Source organism: Megalops cyprinoides, chromosome 18 (genome assembly GCF_013368585.1).
Source record: "Megalops cyprinoides isolate fMegCyp1 chromosome 18, fMegCyp1.pri, whole genome shotgun sequence".
Taxonomy (NCBI): Eukaryota; Metazoa; Chordata; class Actinopteri; order Elopiformes; family Megalopidae; genus Megalops; species Megalops cyprinoides.
The window spans coordinates 5,340,668-5,356,804 of record NC_050600.1 but is presented as its reverse complement, the minus strand read 5'-3'; the positions used below and the strand labels follow the sequence as shown (position 1 = coordinate 5,356,804).

At 41.6% G+C, this 16,137-nt stretch overlaps 1 protein-coding gene across 10 annotated transcripts in view; it reads right to left on the bottom strand.

The window, feature by feature from the left end:
- Positions 1-2,578: 2,578 nt before the first annotated feature.
- Positions 2,579-16,137, bottom strand: part of LOC118793254 (nuclear factor 1 B-type-like) — a 123,862-nt gene continuing 110,303 nt past the window's right edge. For 9 of the 10 annotated variants that reach the window (XM_036551336.1, XM_036551337.1, XM_036551339.1 and 6 more), the window contains 2 exons: positions 13,426-13,514; positions 2,579-3,522 (listed from right to left, as the gene is read on the bottom strand). In XM_036551336.1, coding sequence (XP_036407229.1) covers positions 3,393-3,522; positions 13,426-13,514 — 219 coding nt within the window. In that variant the 3' untranslated portion in view covers positions 2,579-3,392. The remainder of the gene's footprint in view (positions 3,523-13,425; positions 13,515-16,137) is intronic. The other variant, XM_036551344.1, reaches the window with a different exon arrangement.

Below are 16,137 nucleotides of genomic sequence, written 5' to 3'. Positions count from 1 at the left end.
AGGCAATAGAAAGACCATTGATTCTTCTCCTGCAGCTTCAGAGTCATTCATACACACTTCACAGAGCTGCCAGAGCAAATGATAACCCAAGGACTATTGCTATACTACCATCGCCGTGATTTTGCCTCAATATACAGAAGAGTCTCCTGCGCTGCCTTGGCCGCCTGAAATAGGCCGCAAACATTCGCATCACGCTGGGGGAAAATGCACTTCAGTGGCATTGCCGGTGGCCGAGGGGCTGCAAAGCACTTCAGTTTTTTTTTTTTCTTCAAAAAAAAAAAAAAAAGGCTGAACAGTGCACATAGAACGGGGTGGCTTTTTTGTTAGTTTTTTTTTTTTTTTTTAAATATACATATACATTTTTAAAAAAATCAAAATAAGCATCTTGGTGTAGGAGGAGAAACGAAGCTTGACTTGAGTTTCTAGTGTTTGACACCACTACACGGGTGTGTGAGTGAGTGTTAGTGTGTGTGTGTCTGTGTGGGTTTTTTTTTTTGGGGGGGGGGGGGGGGGGGGGGCGAGCCAGCGCACGTTTCTTGTGCCCCCGCTCGTCCGCCTTCCGCAGGTGTCGGAGAAGAGTGCAAATGATGTAAGAGTGGGACGACACTTGAGTCACGTTAGGTAGTAAAGTGTCCTCTTCATGCTCAATGGGAATCTGACGATTAATACAGGTAATGCCCTTTCATGTGACAGGCCTGAGATTTTCGTGAGAGGATTTAATCTTCGATGCATTGTTTTTATTTACTTATTTATTTTTTGCGTGGATGCTACGTGGTGAAAAATTGCCTGTGGAGTGAACTGGACCTCCTGGTGCTTAACCACAGTTCCTGCCAGTGAAGCCCATAGCTTATCACAATAAAAAGTACAAACTCAAAGCTTTAAAATCACACATTCTCCAAAAGGAGAGTTTTATCCCTGGAATTTACAGATACAGAAGACAGCTGTAGTGCATATTAGATTCGACGTTAAGTTGTGGGAAACACACTGACAGCCCAGTGGAGCCGTGTCTAGCTGTTTTGTTTCTGTATTTTTTTTTTTTATGCACATCAGTGTGTTGGTGATTGTAACACATTTAGAACAAGTCACTTCAGTTTTTTAAGGCATCTGCTTAGGAATTGATTTGCATATAACTACTTGATTTTCTTTTTTTTTTTCTTTACTGTGGTTTTTATGATTGTCACACTCAAGTCACGCCTCCTCTCCAGTGAAAGTGATCCAGGAATCGTGCTAGCACCCCAGGTGGGAAGTTTTAAAGAGAGAACCAGTTTGTCACAGTAGACAGTTCAGTGACTTTGCAGCCGTGCCAGACCAAGGGTGCATTCTTCACAGACGTGCTGTAAAGTTTAAAAAAATAATTCCCACCGCTCCCCCCTCCCCTCCCCTAGAATTAAAAAAAATGAAACACTCCTCTCTATCTTTCAGTACACTAAAGAAGACCTTGTCACACGCTGCTTAGGAAACAGCTCCCACTTTGGTCAATTAAAAAAAATGGAAAACAACAACAACAATGACATCAACAACAACAACATCAACAAAATAAACGTATACAATATCGCCTATCTCCATACTAGCTTCTAATAATCCACAGAGCTAAAAGCACTACCTACATAGGCAAAACTCGGTATTGCATAATTCTTATAAATCTCAACCCCCCCCCCCCCCCCCCCCATATAGTAATTGGAAGATGAAGAAACAAAAAAAAAATGAAGGGTTATTAGAAAAACCACCAAAAATACTGAAAAATAATGCTGGTTGATTATAAACTTTAAAACGGCGACTATACACAGCCATGATATGCATTATAAATGTGAGATAAAGTAGTAAATGTAGTTAAAAATCAATGATGTCACAATTTCATCCAGAGTACAAAATATTTTTTTTTTTTTATCATAAAAATGTTAATTCTTAAAATGGTAATAAATGCAGCAAAAACAAGTGTAGTGATGTTTCTTCTATATTCAAAGGCAAGGCACGTAATGTGGACTATATATCTTCGTGCAAATTAAGATTATTGGAAAGAGTAGTTATATATATATTTATATATATCTGGATTGGAGATGCACACTGTGGGAATCTGAGACCACGACAGTAGGGACCTGCTGAATTGCGTGTTTGCAAAGCACCATGCAACTCTTCCACACCCTGGAGAGTAGTGTTCCGGCGAGTGCAGACATTAGGCATACACTTCCTTCTCGTTTCTAATTATTTGAACAGCCTGCATTCCAATTTCTCAAAGGTTGTTTTGTAAACAGTAGCTTTATAAGCTTTTAAGGGCCGAAAGAATACGCTCCTTTTCCCCCAGTACATGAGTGTAAGCCATTTCTACACAATTCACATCTCATTTGACGTTTTAGTTCTGTTTTTGCAATAAATAAGAGGAATACCACCAGAGGGTAAGGCTGAATAGAATATAAGTGCTGTTTTGTTTTTTTTGTTGTGTTTGGTCACACACTGTCCGTATAGATCAGACTTGTCTGCATTTTCAGATTGACCCACCCCCCACCCCCCCTTTTGAATTGAGGATGCAACTTAAATTGTTTTAAAATGTTTTTTTTTGTTAATTTTCTTTTAAAAAAAAAACATTTAATCCCCCTCAATTTAGTGTCTCAGGGGTGAAAGACTGCAATAGCTTCCCTTCAGTAATATCATTTAAATTGCACTTGCCTCTTAAGAGATTCTTTTTTGTTTCCTTTCTCCTTTTTTAAAAGGAAACATCGAACGCATTCTGCACTAAAAGGGGCAAATTTCTTAACCTAATAATATAGGCTTTTTTACTTTTCTTTTGTTTGTTAGATTTTGAGTTCATAACTCTTAGTGTACATGCTCACCTTCACCTTACCTTAGCTAAATATCAGCACTGGATCAACAGGATTACAGCTTTTAGTTTAAAAAACAAAAAAGAAACAAACAAACAACTTAACCGTGGTGGATCTAAGAAATAAATTTGATTTCTCACATTTCTCCTATGTGAATGTAGTGAATGACGAGACTCTTCGGCCTCTGATAGTGAAGTCAAATTTCCTTTGAGTAGACCCCCTGCAGCCTGCAATCAGTCAGCCAGTCTTTGTGTCTTCAAAACGATCTAACCTGTCTTTTAAAACTATGACAAGAGCTCCCAAAAGATCAAGAAAACGTACTAACAGAAAAGCGTGTCATGCAAACATTAAGGCATCAAAAGTCGCATTGGGTAAATCACAGTATTCGACTGGGGGGACCTCTCCACACAAAGACTGTCTGGTGTGAGCAATACCGCACAGTCAGGCTGCTTCACCTCATGTTCTTGGCCGGTATCCCTCGGAAAGGGGACAAAGGAGATTGTTTAAGTGCTGCTTTTGCTGGGTTGTCCTTTGTCCTGTCAGTTTTTTTCTAGCGCTTCCTTCCCCAGTCTGAATTCAGTTACTTGTTTCTGCTTGAAGGAAGGGTTCACCAATGATGTTTATGCTGTAGTTCTGGGCATTTGCTGGAAGAATCGGAGTCCCGTTCGACATTTGGAATGGAACTAAGCTCGCCCAGGTACCAGGACTGGAACATGAGAGAGAGAGAAGGACAGACAGGGCATAGTGAGTGGCACATCACAAAATACAAAAAAAGAAAAGAAAGATGATACACAAAGCTAGACAGATCAATAGTGTTTCAAGGCTGACGGTATCGTAAATAACATAGATAAAGCAAGGAAGACAGATAGTAGTACCTCACCATTCATTCTGATATCACTATAAACTAGAGCTTGTAATTATATTTCTGATAATGATCACTGAGATTGCTGTCACCTCAATCTTCTGAAATTACTAATTTCAACTATACAGGAAAAATCCAAATGACACGACTTTGGAATTACTGTGACAGTTTAAGCACACACAATCGGTGCTGTGTAATTCAGAACTTGTGCCTGTCTCCACAAATGTCAAATTGGTTTAGCGCAACATTCCTCGTTTCTATAACCCAGCAGGAGATAGAATTCACAACCATTTCATAGCCATCCACACACAGACTGATGGCTGCTTAAGATGTTGTCAGTCTAGATTCGCCAAAGGACACAATGAATAACAGAACAGGCCAAATTCTTCGTATAAAATTCAATTTAATTACAAAAGAGACAAACACAATTAGAGGTAATTATGTGTAATGTACCCTTCTGATGATTTAGTGAGGCTGGAACTGACTCTGACTGTGGTCTCAGGGCCTCTTTAACCCCTTCCTGTCCTGGCAGCCCCTCCTCCTGAGGTGTATTCCTGTATACCTCCCATAAGTCTGCGGGCTAGAGCTGGTTCTGCATTGTGTACACACCAGCATGTCTGTATGTCTGAAAAATGTGCCTTCCTCTGAACAATGGTAAGTAATAACCCCTCAACTGCTCCTGTGTTCAGGTATAGAGGTTTTCACATGTGAAGGGATTTTTTTTTTCTACTGGAGCAGGGGGTCTTCCTGCTAGCACATCTGTCAACATCAATTTGGTTCAGGCGAGGGGCTACAGATGGACCATTCACTGCAAACCCTGTACCACGACTTGAGGTCATCTCAGCTGAAATGAACATCTCTTACAGCCCAGCCAACTACCAGGACACACGGGCAGGGAGACAGTCATCTCAGCTGAAATGAACATCTCTTAAAGCCTGGCCATTCACCAGGAGACAGGGGCTGGGAGACAGTCGTCTCAGCACATGCTCTTTTGATGTTCATTATTTATGATACTATGCAAGCTATGACACTCACCAAATAAACAATGAAAGAAATCTGCACTTTAATGACATTTACAGAGTATCCTCAGTTGCAAATTTTGAATATGGTTCATTACACACTTTTCATTCTTTCCACAGTAATAAAACTCCACTGAAAGGCACACCAGATCAGAACAGACTTGTTTGTTTGGTAATGCACATATTCATCATAGGGCGAAGAGAAAGAGACGGTTTATTTGAGAAATATTACCCTTGCTTCTATGAAACACCTTTTCATTTGGCTCCAGCCCTTTGTTCTGTAATGTTAAGTGATACGTTTGCACATTCCTCGGCTAGATAATATTTACAGAGGAATGTTTAGCAGATTGATTCTATTAAGAACACATCACTGCCAAGTTCTTCTGTGAAGAAAGGCTCATTTCAGATAAAGCGTTTCCTGTCAGGAATGAAAATACCCTCTAGCTTTGACGGATGCTGTTCTTACGAAAAAAAAAATGCCTTTGTGGGTTAAGGATGAATAATAAACAAGGTTCATCTCCGAAGTGATCGATAGTGACTGTGTTCCTTCTTCAAGATGGTCCTTCTGAAAGGTCTCTCTGTAGACCTGTACCATTGGCATCACATTCAGAACTCTACAAAGCACAAAGATCTTCCTGCCAGAGAGCTGCATAATTATTTGCACTGTACACTCAGAAATGAACAACCGGCCCCTAAGCACATGACACATTTTTTTGCAAGTTTTCCGGTTTTACCTCTAAAAATGCTGTCAGACATTTTAAATTGGTACACTTGCATCGTTTTGAAATAAGTGAGTTTCAATGTGAGCGGAATCTCCTTTTTCTTAAACTCATTCCACACGCACAGTTCGGCCTAATCCGTCAGGCTTCTGCACCACGGGGAAAGCCAGGCCGAACCGAGGGCTATGGAAGCCTTCCGTACAAAGGGTTCCAGTGAGAACTGACACGCTGTGCTCTACGTGAATGATGTCAGACAACCCCATGCTCTGACTTTACCCAGCACTAGTGGCCACTTTTTGTAATCAATAATGGGGGGGTGAGGGCTGGGGGGGCAAGGGCTGTTCAACTCTCATTCATGGCATGCAAATGAAAAACAAAACAGTGTCTGTTAATTGGGGGGTGGTTGGTGTAGAGCAGCGACATGTTATTCCGGAGGACTTCATGCTATGTACATGCACTGAATAATTGGGCTGACGAGAAACACCCCCCCCCCCCCGCCCATGTTAAAGACTTGTCTCACACAATCGCTTCTTTCTGTTTGCAGATTAAGGGGCATGCTCAATATTCTGTCAACAGAGCCCCAATACAGACAGGCTGTCTTTGTTTTCGGGGGGGGGGGGGGGGGGGGGGGCTGGAAGGAGGAAAGAGAAGTGAAAAGAAACTAAGCTCCTTTTTTTTCCATGTCACTTTTTCTTTGCAGGTGCAGGGGCTTCCTTGAGGAAATAAGGGTTTTGGGAAGGGGAGGGGCGGGTTGGTTTTAGCGGGGAGGGGAAGGTTAAGCCGATATCCCGGGGAAATGAGAGGTGGGGGGGAACACTGACTGTATTCTTTCAGGAGTGGGCCGAGCTGACAAGTCACACTGCAGGCACAGACGCTGCTTGATTGCTTCGTCTGAATCTCACACCAACCGTTTTGCACAAGCAAAACGTAGCAACAGGTCGTTGAATTGTAAATCCAGTGCTGCCAAACCGGGGTTGTATTTCAGTGAAATAAAGAAAAAAAAAGAAAACTTTGGATTTGGATTCGGTCTCAAATGGGTTAAAAAGTAAGGGTTCTGTCAAAAGCTATCTGGGCGGGGCTTCATCCCCACTGCCACCCCCCCCCCCCCCCACATGCCCCTCCCCCCATCCTCCTCACACACCCTCTCTCCCTTGCGCGTTCTCCGGTCTGCCAGAAATCATCTGGCAGGAAATGAGAAATTAAGTTTTTTCCTACCTTGCTGAACAAAGACCATACAGAGAAGGCAAGTGCTTCACAGCAGACTGGGGCCCCCACTTATCAAACATTCGTATGCACAGATCTGAACCTCAGCTGACCACGCAAGCCTTTACCCGTGAAATCAGAGGATTATTAAAAACCAGGAACGGTGTGGAAATGCTCTTATCCACACAAAAAATTTCACATGTGGATTACCCATGCTTCCTCGTGGCTGAACTGAGAGGTCTACTGTACGAAGGAAGCACAATTCCCTTTCCTCTTGACCATCACTGCATGAAAATCACACACAGTCCGGATATTTTTATTTTTTCACATTTTTTTAACAACAAACATTTTATATATGTGTCAAAAAATCTATATTATCCTACACATACAACTGTCTATACACAGTAAAGAATTTATACGCTGCATTAGACTGCATTAGCCCACAAGCATTAATTCATTACCCATGAACAAAACTAACTCTTGAAAATCTTTTTTGGCATCACACAATTTGGGAGTGGATACATTCCGGTCCAGATCGAATAGGTAAAGGTGAAAAAATGCATGAAGCTGCTGCTAACAGTGTACTACCACAGACATAACGGACACCATGCAGTGAGGAGAGAGAGGCCCTTATAATAATGACTGGCTGCATAGTCCATCCTGTCAATCTCTCTTGTGATTGGACAGTTTTTAACCATAGGATTTCTCTAAGAGCAGGTGTTGCGGTTTGACTGACAGCTTCTTTTTTGACTCTGTGTCATCCTTTGTTTCTGTCTCGCAGTGAACATGCTAACTTGCTAGCTACATCTTTCTCTACCCGCCAACATTTATTCATTTAACATTCTAATAGAGAGCGATTCAGAAAGTCAGAGTGCATCAAATAAAGTGTCAAGGACAACGGAACACGCTGTCTGCAACCGACCACAACCGACTCAAGAACCAACGGAAGAACACTCCAATATACCAGGGTGAGAACAGACAGACGGTGTGACCAGGTTATTCACAACAGACCATTTATTGGCTACAGTGATTAGCGAGACTCCAAAAGTAACTAGCTAGACTCCACCAGGTTAAAGCTATTTAAACAGCTTGCTAGCTAGCTAGCTGCTTCGCAAGCTGCATTCAAATAACCTCAGGACCTCAGGATTCTCCTACTCTGGAATTAAAATATGTACCTAGAACAATTCAAACAACAAAAAATCTACTAATCTACAATCTTACAATCTTACAATCTACTAATTTAAAACCTTACTTATATAAAATTCATTATAAATGCAATGATGAAGTGACTAGTTTTCAGCGTACAGCTTCTTGCTTTCTGGGTGTGCAAGCAAATAGCGCTGAGAACTGTATCGCACATGTTCTGCTCCTCCAGAACAGGCAGCATGTGCATGTGACTTACGAATTTAGACCTCAAAGCTAGTCCAGGAGCATTAGCACTGCTAATCTCAGTGATTAGAGATGTTCTATTCCGAGATTTTTTTATTTATACATTTTTTTTAGAGATTTTCTATTCTTTTGGCCAGGCGGGGAGGTTTGCTGTCTGTTGGCTGAACGTGCAGGGGTGATGTAAGGTTTCTTGCATCAGACTTCGCACTGATCCATTTCACTGGATCCCTTTATTGTTTCTTAAAATTCCATGGCAAGCTAAGGAAACTGGAATAAACAAAAACACACTTTTATACCAAAGAGTAGATTAAACCTTGCGAGTCAGCGCTGCCAAGACAGTTAATCAATGTTTTTTTTTTTTTTTTTGTTAACTTTATACCTTAGCCAACACTGTTAGCGTATCAGATTCATAGAGGTTTCTTTTCTTTAGTGTTCGCTGCTAGAGCATCGTCTGTCACAGCGGGAAAAGATGGGCTCGCTCCCGGCTGAAACAGAGCTCAGTGCAAAGATGGTGCAGCTCACGCGTTTATGAGAGGACAGATGGGAGAACGGTTGCCTCTCCACTCAGAGCTCCTTCTGAAGACTACCCCCGTCTCCTTGCACCTGAACCCGTCTTTCAGACGTTAACTTAAGAGCAGTCCACACAATGGTGTGCAGGGGGAAAAAATGATCCGTATTGATTGCTGTGGACCATTGTATCCCCCTTTTCAAAGCGCGCAAAGTTCAAGTTCAATCCAGCATTACATTAGCTCATGTCTGGTTTCCCTGGGATACCAGACGGCTTGAGACACGACCACCACAACAGAGAAAACAAACAAGTGTCCTCACACTTCGCCGCCCTTATCGATTCAAACCCAAAACTCGCACCCGCCCCCTTCCCTCTACCCCTAACTTCCCAAGCGAGCCCGCGCGGACCCCCTCGCCAGTGCGCCTCCAGTACGCGGTGTGGTTAATTTAGGGATTAAGTTCCAAATTAGATTATCTAACGGAATCTTAATGGATTACTGACCCAGTTCTTGTAGAATGGAAGCGTGCAGGTTCTGCATCCGGGGAGAAATGTTTGAGGCAGAGAAGCGATAGCACATACTGTTTCATTGCGTGTGCACATCCAATCAGCTATGCTTCCCACCTTCAGCCAACACCCACCTACAGAAAGTGCACTGTACGCCCTTTCACAGACAGCCTCTGTGCCATTTCATCACCTCCTTCCCCCAGTCTGTTAGTTCTGTGTTATAAATGCTAATGTGGGCTTTCTTGTTTTTTTTTATTATTAATCTTATCTCATGAATCTACATTATTATTCTGACAGAACCCTCTGTTTTCCCAACCCCCAAAGACTCTGCAGAGTTTCTCTGAAGGGACTCCAAGACATCTTCCATTCTGAGCTTAATAGCAAATGATAAATACCCACATTAGTGGTGAAGAAACAATCAGTACCAAAGCATTTCTTTTTCCCCTCTAATTGCTTTGCGATTGGATTTTGTTTTTTTTTTGGTTTTTTTGGAGGGGGTCTTAATTACTTAATTGCAAACCAAAAATTCCGCCAGTTCTACAACAACGCCAATCCAAAAACATAGATGAGGCAGTGATTATAAAACAGACAACAAAATCTACATTAATCTATGCTGAGCCTCCTGTACACTAATTCATGACGAAAACACACATAAAATATATAAATATATAAAACTGGTATTAATATAAATAATATAAATATAAGCAAATACACATATAGAAATATCAATTCACCTTAATGCACAAGCCATTTCAATCAAGTGTGATACTGTTTGTGCTCTACTAGTAATGTCTGACCGAGGTTTGGGGAGAGTGAGAGGCTGACTGTTGCTTGTTTTCCTCTTACCTCCAGTGGTGTACAAAGAGGCACAGTAAGGGAGGCTGCTTTGGGGCGGAATGTGAAAACAGGATCGAGAGGCTATGATGAGGCTAAGTCTCTCTCAGAACGCAGCCCCCCTGCGAGACTCTCGCAGGCCTGGCAGCTGTGTTCTACCTTCAGATGTCAAGATAAACTCAAAGCAGCAAATGCTGACCTATTCCTTTTTTGCCGGAAAAAAAAAAAAAAAAAAGCGACGGAGGGTGCTAGGTTTTTTTGGGCAGAGTGCTGATGGAGGCGCTTGTCTCTTTAAGTCTGCGGGAGAGCTCGGTTCACAGCCGCAAATCTGCGAGGACAAAGACTGGGAGAGACGGCTTTAAACAAACCGGCCAACTTTTGCACCGCGCAAAAATCGCGGCCTGAAAGACGCTCCATGCGGTGACTGCCTCTGAGCTTCCCTTTTAAAGCAGTTTTATGAGATAGTTGCCACAAGCCAAAATGATAATGATCAGATTGATATCTTCAGAACACGAATGCCAAGAAAAACTCATATTTTGTGTAGTGGATGTAATACAAACTATATGAAACACAACCACCTGATCAATTTGGTGTAGTTTGTGCACTAAATTGTTTTTGAAACATTGAAATCATTACCCTACCTGCTGATAAGAATCAAAGGAAAACATTTAAAGAAATATATTTGCTTTCCTTTCAGAAATGCTGTTTTGCTTTTATCGTTATTTCATGTTGGATACTCAACACCATAGTTGCCAGACAAATGTAAGCTTATTGGATTAGGTACCAAATAAATATATTTTTATTATCAATTTTCATGTTTAATTCACCAAAACTGGAACCAGCACATACCCTGGAATAAGTAATTGATTTGTTTTAAGTTTTGATGCTTTCCTTCATGAATCTGTGCTGTATAATCTTTCCTTCAGTGGATTTTGATAGTCCGTGAATGCATATCCCTCCATATCTGATCTCAGCTAACCAGGCCTGTCTGTTGACCTTTAGAAATATGCAGTCTTTTAGTTCCTCAAAGGCCTGAGCCGAAGCTGTCTGACAATCCTTTCCATGTCGAAACACTTTAATGATGTTTATGGGCTTTCACTCTTTATTTTCACAAATTGCTGTGAAAATTGATTTTCATTACTGTAAAAAATAAATATGAAATTCAGCTTCGCTGTAGCCCTCAACATACGGCGAACATGAATAAAATCGCCCCATCAAAGGCCTGACTTGTCCACCACAACTCGTGAAAAAAAAAAACAAACTATATATAACGGGAAACAAAACAGGTTGGCAGCATGACAAATTCATGCTCCAACAAAGCCTTACTATTTATGCGCGTCTTGTACCGCCATCTCGAACGCTGACCATGAAGGGCCTCAAGCAGATGTTTTATGTGCGCTTTACTTTCACTGACACAAGTATGTTTGCCCAAGCCATCTCAGGCTTTCCTCTAGGTTTACATTAAACTGAAGTTAAGAATAACAGTTCCACTCAGAGCGGAGGGGGCCAGACTGAACCGTGCAGGTTAACCATTAGTGACCTGGTCTCCTTTTAAGGCAGGGCCAATTTCCCTTCTAGTTTGTTTTTTTCCTTGTTTTCTCTTCAGTTGCTAATATGGCCTCATTCCAGAGGCCCAGTGAGCCGTCAAAGGCACCAGTAGCTGGGCCTGGACCAGCAAACGGCCAAGAACAGACACTCATGTCTACTGACAGCTGTCCGGGCTGGCTGACAGGCGTACTCGCAGCTGTGTAAATTGCGGTCACTTCATTGGTTGATTGGTTAGTGGAGAACAAAACGAAGCAAAACAAAAACAAATCCAAACCTCGATCCAGAACTCCGCTTTCAGAGTTCACAATATTCACAGCATTCACAAATACAAAGAACATTCTGGTTTTACACAGTACCAGTTAAAAGTCTGGACGCACCTCCTCAAAGAAGCGTTTTTCTTTATGTTTTATTCTTTTCCACGTTTTAGAATAATAGTAGAGACATCAAAACTAAGAAATAACATAAATGGAATTATGCAGTGACCAGAAAAGTATTAAACAAATCAACACTATCTTATATTTTAGATTCTTCAAAGTAGGAAAAAAACATGTTTTACATTTTTTTGGAAAGAAATTCATATGTAGGCTAACTTCACTATTTATATTTGTACAAGAAACAAATTTCAATCATTTAAGTATAAGTATTTAGATCAAAATGCCTGAATGCATGTTTCCCATTATCTTAATCGGGTGTGTCCAAACCTTTGTCATATTTAATATATCTTGTCATCTCAGCCTTGCAAGTTTGTTGCTCTGAATAAGACATAAATAATATTAAAAATGACTGATGTTAAGGTAAAACATACAGTTTTTAATTTGTTGTTTTTAAGCAGGAGAAAAACATGAATAATGCAGAAATTATTCAACCTTTAAAAGTCTGTGATGTGGAATTTGATGCTACAATGTTGCAATTAACAATAAGGACAGATAAGCTCGATATGCAGAACTCACTATAGCAGAAAGCTATAGGGGTTTTATAAGGGTTTTGCTGCAATGTCTGCAATCTCACCTCAACATTTTGCCATTATATCTCAAATTCTGTGACTCTGCCCAAATAAAACCAACACTGCCAGTCAGCCAGTCGAGGTACAGTGTGCAATCATACACTGTGCAACAAAGGCAAAGGAAAACAACATTTCCAACTGTGGTGCTGGGGTTTGATTTCTGACAAATTATTATGCTCAGAACTATCCAATGTGGTTATACTGGTTTTTACCAGTTTACATGTTAGCATCAAAAGCTGTTTTAAAGGCACACACAAAGTTAAGGACATAGGTTTGTCAAATAAAAAAACAATATGCAGTTTAGTCATGAAAGTTACTTTTTTGATGACTAAGTAACAAGTAGGAAGAATGGGCAAGAAAATTACGGCTTGAAAGTTGTGAAAGTGACAGCCAAAGTGCAATACTGTCTTCAAATCTTAAGCACTGACATCAGGAATAAACTAGTCAGAGATGTAATTGGAAAGTGCACAAGCCATTATGCAAAGGAGGAATGCTTGGAGAGAACTACACAGGCCTATTATCAAAACCTGTCGGCAACTTGCAAGAAATCAGTAACAGACAACACAGGCAATAAAAGAGAGGAGAGGGAAAACTGAGGATGTAGACAGAATCCTGGAACACACTTCTATCCGAGCAAGCACTTTCACACGCTGGCATTTTAACTGCAGCAGAGGCTATGGTCTGAATTAAAACTCAGCACACATCCTGATTCACTACTCTGGAAGATACAGACAGTTCAGACATGTGGTAAAGACAGTGAATAGTTGCTGATCAACTGCTTTGTTTAATGAGTCTGCATACAGTGTAAGTGTGTGTGCATTTGTGTGCGTTTGTGTGTGTGTGTGTGTGTGTGTGTGTGTGTGTGTGTGTGCATCTGTGTGTACATTTGTGTGCGTACATGTATGCATATGTATGTGTATACATTTATATATGAATGTAATAAATAGGGGCCAGCCAAAGCAGGTACAGGGTGTAATACTGAAAGATGGAGCACAGATTTTGAAATAATGAAAATATTACCTTTGCCAAGTAATCCCCAAAGTGTCCTCACTGCCACCTGGGTAATAATGCCTGCCGTTTTGATTCATGGTCCAGTCACACATCCTCAGCTGTCAATTGAAACCTAACCGTCAGATACGGATCCAGCAGAGCTACACCGATTCTGTACAAAAATCATGCATGCAAAACGTACTCTTGATTTTTACTACTAAGCCTTTTCTGTTCAAAACCACTAGCAACAACATTCAGTATACATTAATGATTGATTTCCACAAAAAATTAAAGAAATGAAAAATATGTATATTATATGTGGCATGCAATCACATTAGTAGGGTAATCATTAACTGACCTGGAAACAAAAGAAATGTTAGTATGCAAAAGAGTCATGTTAAAAGTAAACCAACTCGACTAGCGGGGGCAGCACTTGTTTGTTGTTAAAACCCCATGCACACATGCACCTTGTCACATTCAGCTGGGAGTGTTAATTCCTGACTTGCGGACCCCCATTCTAAAGGTGAGGCTGTGGGATAACTGAGCCTCTGAACCTCACTCGGTCACAACAGTGGAAGACAGACTCACTATAAACTTGCTTTCCCTGCTCTGCTCCACCGGTTATTTGGCAGAAGTGACCATACTCATTGAATAAGGGGGATAACACCAGTTGTGTGATTCTGAGAGAGACCCAGACATACATCAGAGAAACATGCATTTTTGGTCCTGTGGTAAATACAACCCGCTGTCCTTATTTTGTTTTGTTTTTCTGGTTAGACTGTCTTATTTTTGATAAGGCTATAATTGGTGTTCTGTTCTAACCCACCTTAGGGACACAAGGAGACAATAAAAGCCATCTATAGATGCAGGACAGTGTGTTAGACATGACGACACAGCAGCTGAGCCAAAGCAGAACATGTTGTCCGAATTCGTGTTAAAACTGTAACAGTAACGTCCCTGGCAGACAACATACTGCAATTCTTAACACGTGAGTGAGCATTATAAGGTGGAAGCCACACTGCTGAATTATGACACGTGGGCTCAGGGAAAGCGAGAGAGTTTCACTGTGAAAATTAAGTGCCCTGGTTTCCTCGACTTGCACTGCTCTCAGCTTGCATTTATAAAAGCCTGGCAGTATAAGCTTAGGTCAGTGGACTGGAAACCCTCATCACTAGAGTAACTAGAACTGAGGAAAAAGGCAAAAAGAACACGAGAGATGAAGGAGCAGTGAGCAGTATTGGACTCAAGAGGGCATTCACATCTATCACCCTGTCACAACATGCCTTTTGATGAAGCGTAAGCTTAACTCAGTCGGATCTGAAAACGCGATAAAACCACTGTTGGAGAATAACTGGAGAATTCCCTAGGGTTAGTGACCAAACTGTCATTCTCAGCTAAGGACTTCAGTCAAGGTGTCTGCGAAGACCAGCTCCAGAAATCCTGGACCCCGCTCTGAGATATCAGAGGTTAATAGAGGGCACAGTAACCCACACGTCTGAAGTAAAGCAGTAAAGCATTTTTTATGGCACGGGTCTGGGCCTAGCCTGACTCAGCCTGGGACCAGATTACCTTGGATTTCACCATATTATGCAAGTACATGCATTTAATCGAAGCATGCCGCCACAGAAAAATGATTTCGCATTTTAAAAATGCTTCATGCTATGCAATTGAGCGTGCAATTATACAGTATGCCACTATGAATTACAGGGAGTGGACAGCTCTCCCATGCTTCTCTGTGGGCTGCACTGAAATGTGGTAAAATGCTGTTTGCAGTGGGGTTTCTGGCTTGCCGTCAGAGCCCCACACTAAAACAGACAGAGTCCCAGAGGAAACCACACCGCACTATTGTGGAAAAGCACCAGGGGGGAACGGCGTGTCGAGAGCTGGTCCACAAAGACTCTCCTAAATGAAAGATGCAGAAACCGGCGAGGTCCGCTACGGGCATGCAGGCCCCCATCTGTAGGTCTTTTTTACGTATCTAATCGGTGGCCTGCACAGCCAAGAAAATACAGTGTTAAAATTCCACCAGCTGGACGTCATGGGCAGAGTTACTGCACTCCCCCCTCCCGTTTCTGACAATCTGAACAGAAATGCAGCGCACAAGTTTTCAAACAGCTGTCCTCGGCTTCATAAACACAGCTGCACCGAGAGGGTGTGACACTGTGCAGAGAACACTGCAAATGCATGCAAACACACGCACGCGCACAGAACACACACACACACACACACACACACACACACACACACACACACACACAGACACAGACACACACACACACACACACACACACACACACACAGACACAGACACAGACACACACACACACACACCCATGTAAATTTACACAACCACACACCTATTGACATGCACGCATGAGAATCCATATAACCATGCAAGCACAGACACACACACACACACACACAAGCGCACAAACACAAACTGATTATTCACAACCTAGAGGAGGTCTTCTCTGCCTGCCCAATAAACAGCCAATGTGATTGTGCCGGCTTTGTCAACATCTCCATCTCATTAGAAAATGCTGCACTCAGAATGGTCATTAAGCGACTCGCTATTTTAGAAACAGGCTCTTCTGAAGGTTTAATCAGGTATATTTACACACTGAATATTCAAACCCACTTATTTTAGTCAATAGTTCACTGCTTCTGAGAGCACCTGTACGGAGGACTGAATCAATTTCCATCTCAATAAATCTGGAAAGGAATAATTGATTTCCTGTATTT